Source organism: Schistocerca gregaria, chromosome 1 (assembly GCF_023897955.1).
Source record: "Schistocerca gregaria isolate iqSchGreg1 chromosome 1, iqSchGreg1.2, whole genome shotgun sequence".
NCBI lineage: Eukaryota > Metazoa > Arthropoda > Insecta > Orthoptera > Acrididae > Schistocerca > Schistocerca gregaria.
The window spans coordinates 798990221-799006753 of NC_064920.1; the positions used below are offsets into that span (position 1 = coordinate 798990221).

Below are 16533 nucleotides of genomic sequence, written 5' to 3' on the forward strand. Positions count from 1 at the left end.
GAAAAAACCATTTTCTTGCCAAGCTCTACCCAATTACATTATCTCCATACACAGTTCAAATGTTTCTGGCTGCTTCCTCTGCTGTCATCCGTGTATTGTACTCAGACAGAAGAATATGTCGGAAATATTCTGATTCCTGCACTTTATTTTCTAGCGGCCATAGCTCTACCCACTTCAAATGACCGAATGGCAATATGTAAACTCAAGTAGCAACAGTGAACTACAAATAAAAAATCTCAATCGATAAATAAATCCGTAGAAACCGGTGTATCAACATGCAAAACAAAAACTCTCCGAACCTATGCTCCAGCCTAATAATTACAACACCAGAAGAGAAAATGACATTAATTACCCCCATTAAATTTTTCTTTAGCTCAGAAAGGGGGCCGGCCAGTGTGGCCGTGCGGTTAAAGGCGTTTCAGTCTGGAACCGCGTGACCGCTACCGTCGCAAGTTCGAATCCTGCCTCGGGCATGGATGTGTGTGATGTCCTTAGGTTAGTAAGGTTTAAGTAGTTCTAAGTTCTAGGGGACTTATGACCACAGAAGTTGAGTCCCATACTGCTCAGAGCCATTTGAACCATTCAGAAAGGGGTGCACAGTGCTGCAGTCAAAATTTCTGACTACTTACCCAGTGAAATTAAATCTCATACGGCAAAGTAAAATCTGAAAAAAAAACTATAAAAGTTTCTCCTTGACAACTCCTCCAGTTCTGAACAAGATTTTCTATTATTATAGCTTAAGAAGGTGGTGGGTAGATATTGCTAACTCATATCTGTATATTAAAGAAATATAAAAAAACGAGTAGCATGTAGCTACATTTTAATTAGTCCTCTTGAAGTACAATTAATCGTTTACCATCATTACGCTTTATCTTGCAAATGATGCATGGAACATGAAAATAACTAACTAACATAACTACATTGCTGAATTCAGTTGTCTGTTCTAAAATTTCTGACAATACAAATGTAAGACTGCTGTATTTAAGAGCGACTGGCGTAACTAAAAATACACTAATTGGTAATACGTAACCATGTGTTTTTCCAGTATTATTCCCCAAAATTACAATATCTCGTCCCTGCCACGGGGCTGACAAGGTGCCCCACTGCGGACTGTTAACGAAGGTAATGAGCATACGAAATGGGTTCCCAGATATGAGTGGCTCGAAGGCTTCTAAGTAATGGAACTCAGTATGTTCTCCTCGACGAGGAGAGTTCATCAGAGACAAGGGCATCGTCTGGAGTATCTCAGGGAAGTGTGATAGGACCGCCATTGTTTTCTATATACATAAATAATCTGGCAGACAGTAAGGGCAGTAATATGCGTCTGTTCGCTGATGGTGCTGCGATGTACGGGAAGGTGTCGAAGTTGAGTGATTCTAGGAGAATACAAGATGACTTAAGCATAATTTCTAGTTGGTGTGATGAATGACAGACAGCTCTAAGTGTAGAAAAACATACGTTAGTGGGGATATGTGGGAAAAACAAATACGTAACGTTCGAACACAGCATTAGTGGTATCCGGCTTCACACAGTTAGGTCATTTACATATCTGGGCGTAACGTTGCAGAGAAATTTGAAGTGGAACGAACATGTGAGGATTGTGGTAGGGAAAGCGAACGGTCCGCTTCGGCTTTTTTTTTCGGTCATCAGTCTACTGACTGGTTTGATGCGGCCCGCCACAAATTCCTTTCCTGTGCTAACCTCTTCATCTCAGAGTAGCACTTGCAACCTACGTCCTCAATTATTTGCTTGACGTATTCCAATCTCTGTCTTCCTCTACAGTTTTTGCCCTCTACAGCTCCCTCTAGTACCACGGAAGTCATTCCCTCATGTCTTAGCAGATGTCCTATCATCCTGTCCCTTCTCCTTATCAGTGTTTTCCACATATTCCTTTCCTCTCCGATTCTGCGTAGAACCTCCTCATTCCTTACCTTATCAGTCCAACTAATTTTCAACATTCGTCTATATCACTACATCTCAAATGCTTCGATTCTCTTCTGTTCCGGTTTTCCCACAGTCCATGTTTCACTACCATACAATGCTGTACTCCAGACGTACATTCTCAGAAATTTCTTCCTCAAATTAAGGCCGGTATTTGATATTAGTAGACTTATCTTGGCCAGAAATGCCTTATTTACCATAGCGAGTCTGCTTTTGATGTCCTCCTTGCTCCGTCCGTCATTGGTTATTTTACTGCCTAGGTAGCAGAATTCCTTAACTTCACTGACTTCGTGACCATCAATCCTGATGTTAAGTTTCTCGCTGTTCTCATTTCTACTACTTCTCATTACCTTCGTCTTTCTCCGATTTACTCTCAAACCATACTGTGTACTCATTAGACTGTTCATTCCGTTCAGCAGATCATTTAATTCTTCTTCACTTTCACTCAGGATAGCAATGTCATCAGCGAATCGTATCATTGATATGCTTTCACCTTGTACTTTAATTCCACTCCTGAACCTTTCTTTTATTTCCATCATTGCTTCCTCGATGTACAGATTGAAGAGTAGGGGCGAAAGGCTACAGCCTTGTCTTACTCCCTTCTCAATACGAGCACTTCGTTCTTAATCGTCCACTCTTATTATTCCCTCCTGGTTGTTGTACATATTGTATATGACCCGTCTCTCCCTATAGCTTACCCCTACTTTTTTCAGAATCTTGAACAGGTTGCACCATTTTATATTGTCGAACGCTTTTTCCAGGTCGACAAGTCCTATGAACGTGTCTTGATTTTTCTTTAGCCTTGCTTCCATTATCAGCCGTAACGTCAGAATTGCCTCTCACGTGCCTTTACTTTTCCTATAGCCAAACTGATCGTCACCTAGCGCATTCTCAATTTTCTTTTCCATTCTTCTGCATATTATTCTTGTAAGCAGCTTCGATGCATGAGCTGTCAAGCTGATTGTGCGGTAATTCTCGCACTTGTCAGCTCTTGCCGTCTTCGGAATTGTGTGGATGATGCTTTTCCGAAAGTCAGATGGTATGTCGCCAGACTCATATATTCTACACACCAACGTGAATAGTCGTTTTGTTGCCACTTCGGCTTATTGGGAGAATTTGGGGATATGTTGTCGATCCGTAAAGGAGACCACATATAGGACGTTAGTGCAATCTGCTCTTGAGTACTGCTCAAGTGTTTGAGATCTGTAACAGGTCAGGTTAAATGAAGACATCGAAGCAATGCAGAAACGAGCTGCTAGATTTGTTACCGGTAGGTTCGAACAAGTGGTACGGAGATGCTTCGGGAACTCAGATGAGAATCCCTGGAGAAAAAAATGTGTGTGAAATCTTATGGGACTTAACTGCTAAGGTCATCAGTCCCTAAGCTTACACACTACTTAAACTAAACTATCCTGAGGACAAACACACACACCGATGCCCAAGGGAGGACTTGAACCTCCGCCGGGACCAGCCTAATCCTTTGAGAGATGGTGACGTTCTTTTCGAGGAACACTAGTAAGAAAATCTGGAGAACCTGCATTTGAAGTTGACTGCATAACGATGCTACTGCCGCCAACACAAATTTACCGTAAGGACCACGAAGATAAGATACAGGAAATTAGGGATCAAACGGAGGGCTAAAAATGGTTCAAATGGCTCCAAACACTACGAGACTTAACATCTGAGGTCATCAGTCCAGCAGGCGTAGAACTACTTAAACCTAAATAACCAAGGACATCACACACATCCATGCCAATTGTCCGTCCACAACGGCCGGTCCACGGAGGGTTATAGTTAGTCATTTTTTCCCCTCTCTGTTTTCGGGTGGATAAGGAAAAGAAATACGAAGCAGTCGTACAGGGTACCCTCCGTCACGCACCGTACGGTGCCTTGCGAAGTATGTGTGCAGATGTAGATGGCTGGAAAAGCGAGAGCTTTTCATCATTATTGCAAGCCGAGAAAGCCAGCATTAAAAAAAATTGATCTTGAAATTTGATGTGTTATTTTTTATGTTGTTGTTGTTGTTGTCTTCAGTCCTGAGACTGGTTTGATGCAGCTCTCCATGCTACTCTATCATGTACAAGCTCCTTCCTCTCCCAGTACTTACTGCAACCTACATCCTTCTAAATGTGCTTAGTGTATTCATCTTTTGGTCTGCCTCTACGATTTTTACTCTCCACGCTGCCCTCTAATGCTAAATTTGTGATCCCTTGATGCTTCAGAACATATCCTACCAACCGGTCCCTTCTTCTTGTCAAGTTCTGCCACAAACTCCTCTTCTCCCCTACTCTATTCAATACGTCCTTATTAGTTACATGAGCTACCCATCTAATCTTCAGCATTCTTCTGTAGCACAACAATTCGAAAGCTTCCTTTCTCCTCTTGTCTGAACTATTTATCGTCCATGTTTCACTTCCATACATGGCTACACTCCATACAAATACTTTAAGAAACGACTTCCTGACGGTTAAATCTATACTCGATGTTAACAAATTTCTCTTCTTCAGAAACGCGTTCCTTGCCATTGCCAGTCTACATTTTATATCCTCTCTACTTCGACCATCATCAGTTATTTTGCTCCTCAAACAGCAAAACTCCTTTACTACTTTGACTACATTCCATGATCCTGGTTTTTCTTTTTTTTTGTTGATGTTCGTCTTATATCCTCCTTTCAAGACACTGTCCATTCCGTTCAACTGCTCTTCCAAGTCCTTTGCTGTCTCTGACAGAATTACAATGTCATCGGCGAACCTCAAACTTTTTACTTCTTCTCCATGGATTTTAATACCGACTCCGAATTCGTCTTTTGTTTCCTTTACTGCTTGCTCAATATACAGATTGAATAACATCGGGGAGAGACTAGAACTCTATCTCACTCCCTTCCCAACCACTGCTTCCCTTTCATGCCCCTCTACTCTTATAAGTGCCATCTGGTTTCTGTACAAATTGTAAATAGCCTTTCGCTCCCTGTATTTTACCCCTGCCACCTTCTGAATGTGAAAGAGAATATTCCAGTCAAGTTATTTGTTATAGTGACAAGTTTTCAGTAAGCGTTGCAATATGAGTCAACGAATGCTTTATTTATGAAACGATTTAAACTTACATTGTAATGTAAATTCCAAGAATTACGATCAAAACTTCTTTAAAAAAATTGAATGTGCAAGGTACAGTCGCTTAGTGATACAATTCACTGTGGCAAGTGGCGCCTCACAGGGCGTAGCCGACGTCAGAGGCTGGGGTGGATGCGAAGCTGGCCGAGGTGGAGGCGGCCGCGGTGGTGGGGGCGGCGCTGGTGAGCCCCAGGTAGCCGTCCAGCCAGGCGGCGATGCGCGGCAGGTTGTCGGTGCTCCACTCCGCCTCCTCGCGGATGGTCCGCAGAGCGTCTTCCAGCAGCATCTCCGCCGGCCCGAACTGACCCACGCGCGACACGTACAGCTGCGACACCTGCGCAAGCACACCTCTCGTCACCTACCGCCTCTTCCTCAATCCATTCCGGCAAAGTAACTGCCTGTTCCTTGAAACTCTTACGTAAATAGCAATAGACTACGAGGGAAGTGAAGAACCAAGTTGTAAAACTTGTTAAATTTCATGGTTGTTCTAGAATAACGTCTTGGTTTGTTTCAGTAGACACGTCCTTCTATTATTAATACATGTCTAAAAGGAGTCAATTAATTCCGACATAATATGACCACTATTTCAGCATTGCGATTGCCTAGGCATCAATTTTTGTCAATTAATGCTCCTAACTCTACATCCTCAACCACAATATTCCAAGAGGTTTCTTGGGTGTCCTCACACATGTACTTCAAGCTAGGCTGTTATACATTCTGATGTCATACTGTAACAACAACGACTCTGTACTATTGTACATATAAGTTATTCGTTTCATCTGATTTTACAATAAACTGGAGTAATTGATGTTCTGATTTCATTTCCTTTTGTTCCATGGCATTATGTTAAGAAAGTTTCAATATGAATATTAATGTTTATGTCAAATGTCAAGTAATATTGTGATAGAATTGAAATGCAACAAATGTTGAAACTGTTGTAAGACGTTTAAAATTGTATCTGTGCGTCTGGTCCATACGTAGGCAATGTGTTAGGATATGTAGAATGTAAAACCTCGGGTGAATACCCGGTCTGTCAGTGAGCGATAAAAGGTGGATGGCAGGCGAACGCGGAAAATGCGCGCGGGCACTGCACGGCACAACGAGCACAGAAGAAGTTGGAGTTTGGCACTGGTTTGAGCAACACCTTCTGGAGCGAGGAGGCTCTCCTGGAAGACATAGTTCCACTGAGCCTCGGGTATGCCGTTCCAACGCCCACACAGCATGGCAAAATTCCATAGGCACTAAATGGTAAAGTATTGCGACGCTAAGAAGAATCAAAGTGCCGATACGTCAAGAGCCGTAGCTGTGGTTGTATGTGTGCTCTGTGCCTCGCCATCTTGTCGCCCGTCAACCGCCGCATCGATACCAGCAGGTTGAAACTTTTAGTACTGTATTCGTACGGATCAGAGAGTGAACTGTGTTTGTTTGGTGCAATAATAACCTAAATTTTACCAGAACTTTTCCATCATTTAATTATCCTCACAACTAACCTAGACAGGGTCCTTTCCAAGCGTTGTGCAATCCGAGTGTCCCGAAATGAAAATTAAAAATTGTGTTAATAATAGCTATTTGCAGAACTAGAGATATTACAATGGTGTTTAAAGAAATGTTTTGTTAATGAACCAGTAAATGAATAACGACGGTCTAACGAAGTCGAAAGACAATTTAGTATTGGTATGGTAATGAAGTTGATTATTTCGAAACAGATTTAAAGGCATTTAAAGGAAATCTTGAATGAATAATAAATTCAGTAATCTTTTTTTTTCAATATAGCGATCATAACAGTTTCAGGATACCCCCTTAATTCATTTGAATTCTGAAGTGTTATAAATTGGTTTGACCAGCAAAAGGTAAAGTCAATAGAAAAGTCAAAATTTATCAGTGGTATATCTTTATCAAAATTTACATTTTGTGTGTGTGGCATGAAAGTACAATTTCTAGGGTAACCTATGCCCGATTTCAATGAGGTTGATAGACAGTATAAAGTTTTGTAGTAAACATTACAGTTTAGTGTTATGTATTCATGATTTTCCATATCAGTACAGAACGTGAAAATATCAGTTCAATAGATTTTTTTGGTTATAAAATTCTACTATATTATGCAGTGTTACAACTTGTTGTGTTGCATGAATATATACCAACTTGTACAGGGAAGGAACTCAATTGATGCCTAATTAGTCTGGCGACCGTATTATTGTCACATTGGTAGTATCTTCTAGTTTGCTTTTGATCCATCCTGACGTGTAATTGCATTTGAACTTACTTGACGGATCATTGTTATTACAGAGTGGATGTAAGTCTGATTTGCCACCATTCAGGTACACGCGGTGGATATCTAGGCGAAAATCCTTTTTCATAAGGTGAATCCCGCTCACTTACCATAGCACAGGCTTTAACGAGTACTGTGTCAGGCGTTACAACACTTGTACACTTTTTAATGTAAATCAGAGCAAAAGGAAAGAGAGAGAAAGAAAACTGTAATATTAGCTTCTATGTTACTTCAGATTGTTGCCACTCATCTAGGCTTACTTAAATGGTTGTACTGTATGTGGTCCATTATTAGTTCGATTGTTGTAATACGACGTCCGCTGGCCATACTCTTGAGACATTTCATTTTGTGATGGTTGTGTAACTGATCGACTGTATTCAGTCAAAAAATACGCCACAAAGAAAGTGAATTGCAACAGAGCAACGACAGGCAGGCAAGAGTGCTATGCACTGTGAAGTGAAACACGGAAAACAGGCGACATCCTGGAACAGAGCACAGAGTCCGCTGCTCGAGCACAGGTCGGGGCAGCCTGCCCTGAGTCGTGAGAGCAGCCACCGCCTGAGCGGAGAGCCGCCCACTCGCTGGAGGTCATAGCCGCCACTATGGTATCGTCAGATGCCCTGGCAAGCTACAGACAGAGACGTCGCTAACAGTAGCATTCGAGTGACGCTACGCTCGCCCCAATCGTTGCGCTGTCAGCAGTACCTAACATCTATTGTTTTGCATGAGAGGCAACTGGACGCCTCCATCGAGTTGTTCCTGATGTACTGTGGCCAACGGCCCGAATAAAGAACGTAATTAAACAAGTCTACTGTCATCCTGATGCCTCATTTCACTCTCCATGGGTGAATATCTATGGGTCATTTAGCACTGGCGTCATATCATTGACGTCGCCTTCTTAGAGTAACATCTGAACTTGCAGTCTACAGTATGGTGAGTCCGGAAAATGTTGGTCATGGAGAAATAATTTGATGGTCGTCCATTTCGTAGAGTAGACTTTACTGCGAGCGGAGAACCAGTGGTTTGATCTAGTTTTAGAGGTAATAGAAGTTGGTTAATGCCTATTAGATGTGCACAGTGTAACCCTGAGGGTCACTCAGAGCCATGTACAGAATCAGGTCCAGTAAAATGATACACATGTAATCATTAGGGGAGTAGGCTAGTAAATGCCATGAGGCCAAATTAGATGTAAGAATTAATGTATTTTGTTTTCCTGTCTTGTGAATGTTAGTTCTCAAAATGAGTGTTGTCAAGGAGAAAAGTTTCGACCGAACCTGAGACGCAAGGTGTCTCAGAGCCGGAAGCAGTATGCATATTATCATAAAAAGTAGTGACAATTAACAGTGGATAATGCAGAACTGCATTGGTTAGTAGAATCGCAATCGTCACAACGTGGTGTAGATTTGTCAGTCGCAAGTTTAACTGCTCCTTTGTTAGTAAGGAAACCGAGGACGTGCAGGCCTTTGTGGGAGAACGTGAAAATCTGGCTGAGATGAAAGATTGGTCTCATAAGGGATTGTTGAGTGTTGCAAAATTTATACTAACATAGGAAGCTCAAACCTACGTATGGTATACAGAAGTTCTCCCACAAAGGCCTCCACATCCTACACCACGTTATGACGATTGCGATTCTACCAACCAATGCAGTTCTGTATTATCCACTGTTAATTGTCACTACTTTTTATGATAATATGCATACTGCTTCCGGCTCTGAGTGGGGCAGAAATATATTGGTGGAGGACTAGGCAGACGGACGTAAACCAATGTGTGCGGAATTGAATACAGTGCGCACAGAGAGCAGATTTGTGTCGAATAAGAGTACCATCGCTGATATCACCTGAAACATTAGCACCATTCAAATCTCTGGCGATTGATGTTTTAGGTCCATTCAGTAAAGCACCTGTAGGGAATAAGTACGAACTCGTAGTCATGGATCATTTTCAGGATACGTAGAAATGGTAACGATGCCAAACCAGCAGGCAGCAACAGTGGCAACAGAAATTGTAAATAACTGGAACCTGAAGTTTGGAGTGGCTGAAACAATAGTAACAGACCAGGGAACGAACTTCATGTCAGATCTATTCAAGCAATTGCGTAAGTTACTGAATGTGAAAAAGTTAAGCACGAGTCCTCTCCATCCATAAACCAACGGAAGAACTTAAAGAGTACATAGGACAATCGACAAGATACCTAGATACTACTTTGACTTACATCACACCAACTGAAATATCCTATTTTTAGCATGTCGCCTCTGCCTGCAACTCAAAACAGCATACGAATATAGGATTATAGCCTTCAGTAGCAGTAAATGGTCGCAAAATGCCATCACCGTTCGACATATTGGAAACGTGGAAACGAACAAAGGAAAGACTGGGAAGTATGTTAAGGAATCTGCCAAACTGAATAGGGAAATTTGGAATAGAGTACAGAAGGCAAATACACAACTGCTGGAGAAACAGGTAGAAGCAGTGGGCCGTACAGTAAGAATGCCACAGTATAACGTTGGCAGTGGGCCATGCTGTCAACTTAGTATACACCGAAGGGAAAGACAAGGAAGTTTTTTGCAAAGTATCAGGGGCCATACCTCGTGGTAGAGACTACATCGCCAGTAAATGTCAAAATTCAACTGCTGACGACAAGGACAGTTGTGCTGTTGAAATCTTTTCAAGGGAGTCCGGAAGTTACTCCAGGGATACGAGACGCAGACCAGAATGGGAGAGTGAGGAGAAAGATATCGGAAGATAAAGAAGAGGTTGTGAATGAAACAGGAACGAGGAACCCTTATGGATTAAGGCCTAGCAGAGAGTAATTTAATATTTTTTTATGGTTAGGTATAGATTTAGTGTAAATAGTGTTAAGCAACTACGCAGCAGCCATGAATTTAAAGAGGAGGAAAGTGATAGATATCCCTGCCCCTAGGTAAACTGCACAGAAGGCGAGATGATGAAGTTCATAGTGGGACTACTGTTCTTCGTCGGGGGGGGGGGGGGGGGGAGGGAAGCATTACGGAACCAGCACCTCGAAGGGAAAGTGCTGGTCGCAAAGCAGAAGGACGTAGTGACCATCAGTCATCGCTGGGTGATACATGTGGTATTCAACGCATGGGAGATGCGAAACGAGGTGAAGAAATTAGTAGAAGTATTCGATAATTTCAGTCAGGGAACGAAAATGCACGGGATACTCAAAGGAAGTGACCGGGTATGTGAGAGAGTACACTGAGCGTACGAGAAATAAGGATCGAGACGACCCAAGTACGTGAAGGAAGAGAGGTTGGATCGACGCTGGAGATCGGCTTATGAAAACAATATTTGGCACTGCTGATGAGAAAACTCTCGAAGCTTGAACAATACCGTAGAAGATGTTACGCAGTCAGCAAAAGGGAACAAAGCAGTGGTTGACTGGCACACTACGAAGATTGAAAGTGGCATTGAATAAGACATGACTACTACGACAACCGACTGGAGAAATAATGCAGTACGCCAGAACTGCAGAAGAACCAGCTACTCAGAATATCACGGAACTAAAATCACAGCAGAAGTCGTACATAGGGAAGCAGTAATGACAAAATGGTTGCAATCCGTGGAAGATAGTGTTTGGAGACCACGAGGGAAAGTAGCAGAAGTACAGGAGGCGAGGCAGCAGGCTGTAAGAGGTCAGCTAGGGGTAAACTTGTCGCCATAGCAGAGGGTCTAATGAAAGTACAGAAGAAACTATCGCCTGAGTTGTAGTTGGTTTTAAAACCCGAGCACAAGAACTTACCTTTTCATTTTAAGGTAGCCACAGTATAGGTAAGTATCGGGTGAAAGTTTACATTTCCGTTTGTATAGCAGTATCAGGGAAACAAGCACGTTACGAGTGCTACATAACATGTGTACCCTGTCAATTGGAGGATACTGAAGATATTTGTAAGAGTAAAAACGCAGCACATTAATTGCAAACGACAAGGGAAGATATGTAGAAATGTTATCAAGGGTAAACCACTGTCTGTCTGAAAATGGTAATAAGAGATGGGCAAGATTCCTGCATAGTGAAATTGCTAATAGGACAAAAGGGGGGGGGGGCAGAGTGCAATGAAGACTCGATCAAACCGAATTATTCTTCTAGCAGGTCGAGGCGCATCGGTTGTACTCCATCTATGACAATATCGTCGTAGTGGCTAGTTGTTTCGAGCAGGGGAAGCTTATGTCAGCAAAGTGGCTAGAATTAAACTGGGGTGGTTTGTTATTAAATGGAATAGCTAGCGAATGGGGCCTACTTTCCAATTGCCCGCAGCGATTTCAGGGATAATTCACCTGAATATTTCGGAGCCTCATTTGTAATGGCCAGAGGAGAACATGGAAGTGCCACCTGCCGCAGATCTGACAGCTTAAATTAAAATCTAAGGCCGGGATTAATGCAATATATAAACAGGCCTGTGAAGCAGCAGGAGAGAAGGGTCTCCCTGGAAACCTTAGTGCAGCATGTAAATTTATATCGGGAACATCAGTATCGGAAAGAGACAACATTGACTATAGTCATAACAACCACCGCAGATGCACCTGGTCTGCTGCGTGTAGTCCTTGTTTTGGTACGGAGAAGATGAAGCACAAGACGGAGTTCAGATCCAGCTGTCGTTCAGATACCAGCGGATTGGATGCCCCAACCATAAGGGCATCCGAAGGAAGATGAACGCGTTCATTTTAGCTTGTAAGTTTGGAATAAAGAGTTAGAAGTTATTGTGGATGATACATGTAAGTAAATAAGTTCCATAGTGCTTGAGTTAAATGTGTAAGAGCGTAAGATTAATAGATAGGGGTAAGGAAACCTACTGTTAGAACAACATGGCTAGAAGGAGCAGTCGTCAGGAACTCTACCGTAAAGGATAACCTAGTTTGGTCGACCTAAGGGAACAGGTATTGATAGAAAGGAGGGAAATATAATGTGTTTACCATATTCGGTCAAAAAGTATACCAGAGCGGAAGTGAGTTGCAAAAGACGCAGCAGCAGGTAGGCAAGGCTGTTACGGCTTGCGAAGCAATCTTTGTCAAATTTTTCACGATGCTCTGACATGTATTTCAATGTAATGTATAGTTGTTTGTAAAGTTACTCTTTGACTTCATTTCTATGATTAACGCCAGCGCCGCCTACTGACTTGTTTAAGTCTTAGATAGCTTAATCACCACAGTCAGATTGACACTTGTTTCTTTCGAACACCAATGGCACTGTCAACTAAGATCCGTGTGATTTTCATTCTATGTGCTCACTTTCACGAGTTTCTATTAAAGTTGGATTTAAATGTATGATACTAACTGAAATCCTGTATATGGGATACTGAACTGCATATTATGTTATTATGTACATATTTTACATCGTTAATTTCCTTGTGCATTTTATTCCACATCGTCAGTCTTATGAAATTCTGAAAGGCGTAACGCTTAATACAGAATTGTGCGATCAAGACGTTTCTATACTTCAAAGTTGTGCCGAACCCTGGACCGACTGCAAACGAATATTTCAGCGGTACTGTAGGTCTGTTTCAGCGAGGCATTTGAAAAGCTGAGTTCCATATCTTATCCTTGCAACTGAAACTGTCAGTTTCCTTCACAGTGCACTGAAGTGGTTCAACAGCTGTCTAAGAAACAGACACTATTGAACTGCTTGTGCAATGGTGAACAGCTTGTGGAGCGGAAAAATCGTCATTCGAAACTAGACTTCATGTGCCCCTCAGGGTTCAGCCCTTGGTGTTTACTTTTGTCCTTGTTCTTCAATAGGACGACACCACCCAGTATGAGTGCCACACATAACAATATTGCTTCTACGATCTTTAGGAAGTATCTCGACTTCAACATGGGAATTTACAATGGGACTTAAACGGAATCATGTGTGACTCAAATATCACCAAACGTAGGTCAGTGAGTATTCCCGTGAAGCACTTCCTCCCATAAACCTTCATTGTGTCCAGTTATCTTATCAAAAAATAGCAAACCACCTTAGAATAATCCTGGATGAAAATACAAATTACGCGTAATTTATTACGACAGCAAACAGGATATCTTTCTCTTCTCTAATCGTAATTCAAAATTTTCTGACCATATAAACAATTTCTATTATTTATCCTGCCGAACTGTTACTAAAGTAATATAGTTCCTCCTTGTTTCCTCTATTGGTACATTATTTTTCTTCCAAAGCAAAAGAGTCTTCACCTCGTCTGGTCCACAGTTCCTAGTTTTGACAGTAAGTTTGTCGCTTATCTCATGTCTGCTGCTCCTTAAAATTCCATCTTACTTTATTGTATCCTCAGTCCATATTCTATATTTATTAGACCGTTCACCTCACTAAGCTGTTCGTATTGTACTTCGTAAATTTCACAGACGGTAGCAGTGTCATCACCGAATCTTTTCAGTGATATCGTTTCACGTTCAATTTTAATTTCACATCTGGATCTTTGTGTTTTTTTCCTTCATTGCTTCTTCGATAGACTAGCTGAACAGTACAGGAGAAAGGCTACATCCCCGCCTTACGCCATGCTCTCCTCGTCTTCCATTCTTATTGTTGTCTCTTGTATCTTGTACTTATTATACTAATCCTCGTCATTACCTACACAATATTTCTTTTTGTAAACTCCAAACAAATTACACCACTTTTGGTTGTTGATCTTTTTTCTATGTTGACAAATCCATCAAAGTCTGGCTTCATTATCATGAGCAACGCCAGAGATGCCTATCTGGTGCCTTTACCTCTCTGAAAGGCAAACTGGTCCTTATTTAACAGTTCCCAATTCTCTTTTTCATTTTTCTTTATGCTCTCATCGTCAGCAGTTTAGATGCCTCAGCTGTAAAGCTGGTCATGCTACAGTTCTCGCACTGAATCGTATTCTTGCAGAAGTCTGGATGGTATGCCTGCAGACTGTGCACAGTGACATGAATAATAATTTACTTGCGACTTCTCTCAGTGATTTTAGAAATGTTATCTATTCAATCTTCCTTGTTTGATTTCATCTATTCCAAAGTTCTGTCAGTCTCTGACTCTAATAGTGGATTTTGTGTGTTCCCCAAATATAAGCCTATTGGTCTTGGTATAGAGCCTAAAATAAAAAACAACAAAATTCGTCAAACCGTGTCATGGCGCCTCGAACCATGCTGCCACTACACGCGGCTCGCTTCATGTGAGATTTGGATATTTCACACTGTACATGTTCATACTGTCTTTATTCTAAATTTGACATATAAGTTTAGTTTCAAATATCTTTGATTGTGGTTCTGTAGGGCAGCTTAAAGCTTCGATGTGTTAGTGTAATACTCTCCCCAGAGCCTGCCATTTGTCCAGACCGGAAGTCCAAGCTCTCAACAAATTCATTCGTATCATGACTCTTACTCCACCACTGTCAGACCATACACGTAATACGAATATATTTTTACGTTTCTCGGTTTTATTAAACTTCGTCAACAGTGTCCTCATTGTTAGGTGTCAATGCGCTATTTCCTAATCAGACTTTGCCACTCATACGGGAATCGGCGGTGGGGCATTGTTATTTGGAGAACAATAACTGAAGATTTCACATGTTTTACAATCTATTTGTATCGTAGTTCCAAGGGAATAGAGTTAACGTTAGTTTTAGGTCTCTCTCTTTATCTCAAAAGTATTCAAGTTTTGCTACCAGTACTATGGATTGAAACTGAATGCAATGGACTTAAACTGACTTAGAAAACATTTGCTTTTTGTCTCAGCACAATAGTCTTATTAGCTAAGGCATATATATTCAGTCGCAGTAGTACATAACATGACAAATAAAAACCTGACTGATCATATCTGTATGCCAGAACGGTACTCGGACCCTGTCCCACGTTTAGTAGAGGTGGATCTTAAAGAGGTTCAAAAATTCCGAGTTTTTTAAATTTCATAAGTCGTTAGCCTAACTATCTAAGAAAACGCCGTTAAAATTTGAAACCGAAATTCGCAATCTCTTAGATTATATGAGCATAGAACCGAGTGCGCATCGGGTAGAGGCTCGAAATTCTTCCAATATATGTAGATTTATCAATGGATGAATTACTGGAGACATGTTTAGGTGGCCACGCACAAAATGCAAATTAAAGTTTTAATTCCACTATTTGGTGATTAGCTCTTAAACACTTGCACTCCAGACTAAAAGTCGTTAAAATGCCATCGTATTCAGCAGATAGCTTATTCAATGAAGGAAATTCATCCCTTATGATAGTCATGAACGAGGCAGGAACTGTAGCAGGCACGCGAAGCTTCAATTATGACGCACAAACGGATAACCAGCGCGTGTGCCGGCAGAATAGACGTAGTTCGTTGCAATCGAAGGAAGGTCGGAAATCTCGGAAATCACAGCTGCAAATGCAGAACGAAGCCTATGAAGAAGAAGAAGGATTACTATATGGTGCTGGAATCGCAGATTAATCGGTAAGCATTTTACATTATTGTTAACTTCCTTGACTTTCTAGTTTCCGAGAATTTATTTTTCAAACGCGTTTGTCTCGAAATGTCTTTTTTCACATTTTCGTGCAGTCTGACTCAAAAAGTAGAGAACCGATCATTATGAAAATTGACAGTATGGTTCTTTATAAAATTGCGATCATACGAACCAACTTGTGAGATTATATCATGATTTTAAGGGTATTTTTCTTATCATAAGTAGAGAAAATATCATGAAAATCCAAATAAATTGTTCCAACGCTTGCGAAATTTTTATTTTTCATTATTTTCACTTGCATTGAGGTTCATATTCTTAGAAAATAAGTTATTAATGTAAAATCAGAACCTTGTTGCCTTCAGATGAAAATCGGAATGGCTACACTGCACGCAATTGTAGAACTATACTCACAACCTTCAGCGGACATCACAGCGTAACTTGGTTATTTTTGGCTGAAATTATTCAAAAAATTCACAAAAGCTGTCTAAATATGAATAAAATGATGTCAAAATTTGATTAAATTCTAATTAATGCTTCCCACCAAAAAAATCCCAAAAACCAGTGTCAAACAGGCACCTAATGTGGTTTCCCCCCTTAAGCATAGATTGGAGCCAATACGACTACAAAACAGATGAGATTAAGAGAAACTATCGAAAGCTTAAGTGTGATTTGCCAGATGGGGGTGAGACTTAAGCACATTCACCCAGAATGTGAGTTCATCTCTTATCACAGAACCACGTCGGCCGTTGGAAAGTCTACATTATATGTACGCGTGTCAGCATATTATGGTACTAAAG

The 16533-nt window shown here is 41.2% G+C and overlaps 1 protein-coding gene across 1 annotated transcript in view; it reads right to left on the bottom strand.

Annotated features, from left to right (window-relative positions):
* Window positions 1-5000: 5000 nt before the first annotated feature.
* Window positions 5001-16533, bottom strand: part of LOC126269996 (aminopeptidase N-like) — a 244468-nt gene continuing 232935 nt past the window's right edge. The window contains exon 17 of the mRNA XM_049974035.1: window positions 5001-5385. Within this exon, the coding sequence (XP_049829992.1) occupies window positions 5149-5385 (237 nt within the window). The 3' untranslated portion in view covers window positions 5001-5148. The remainder of the gene's footprint in view (window positions 5386-16533) is intronic.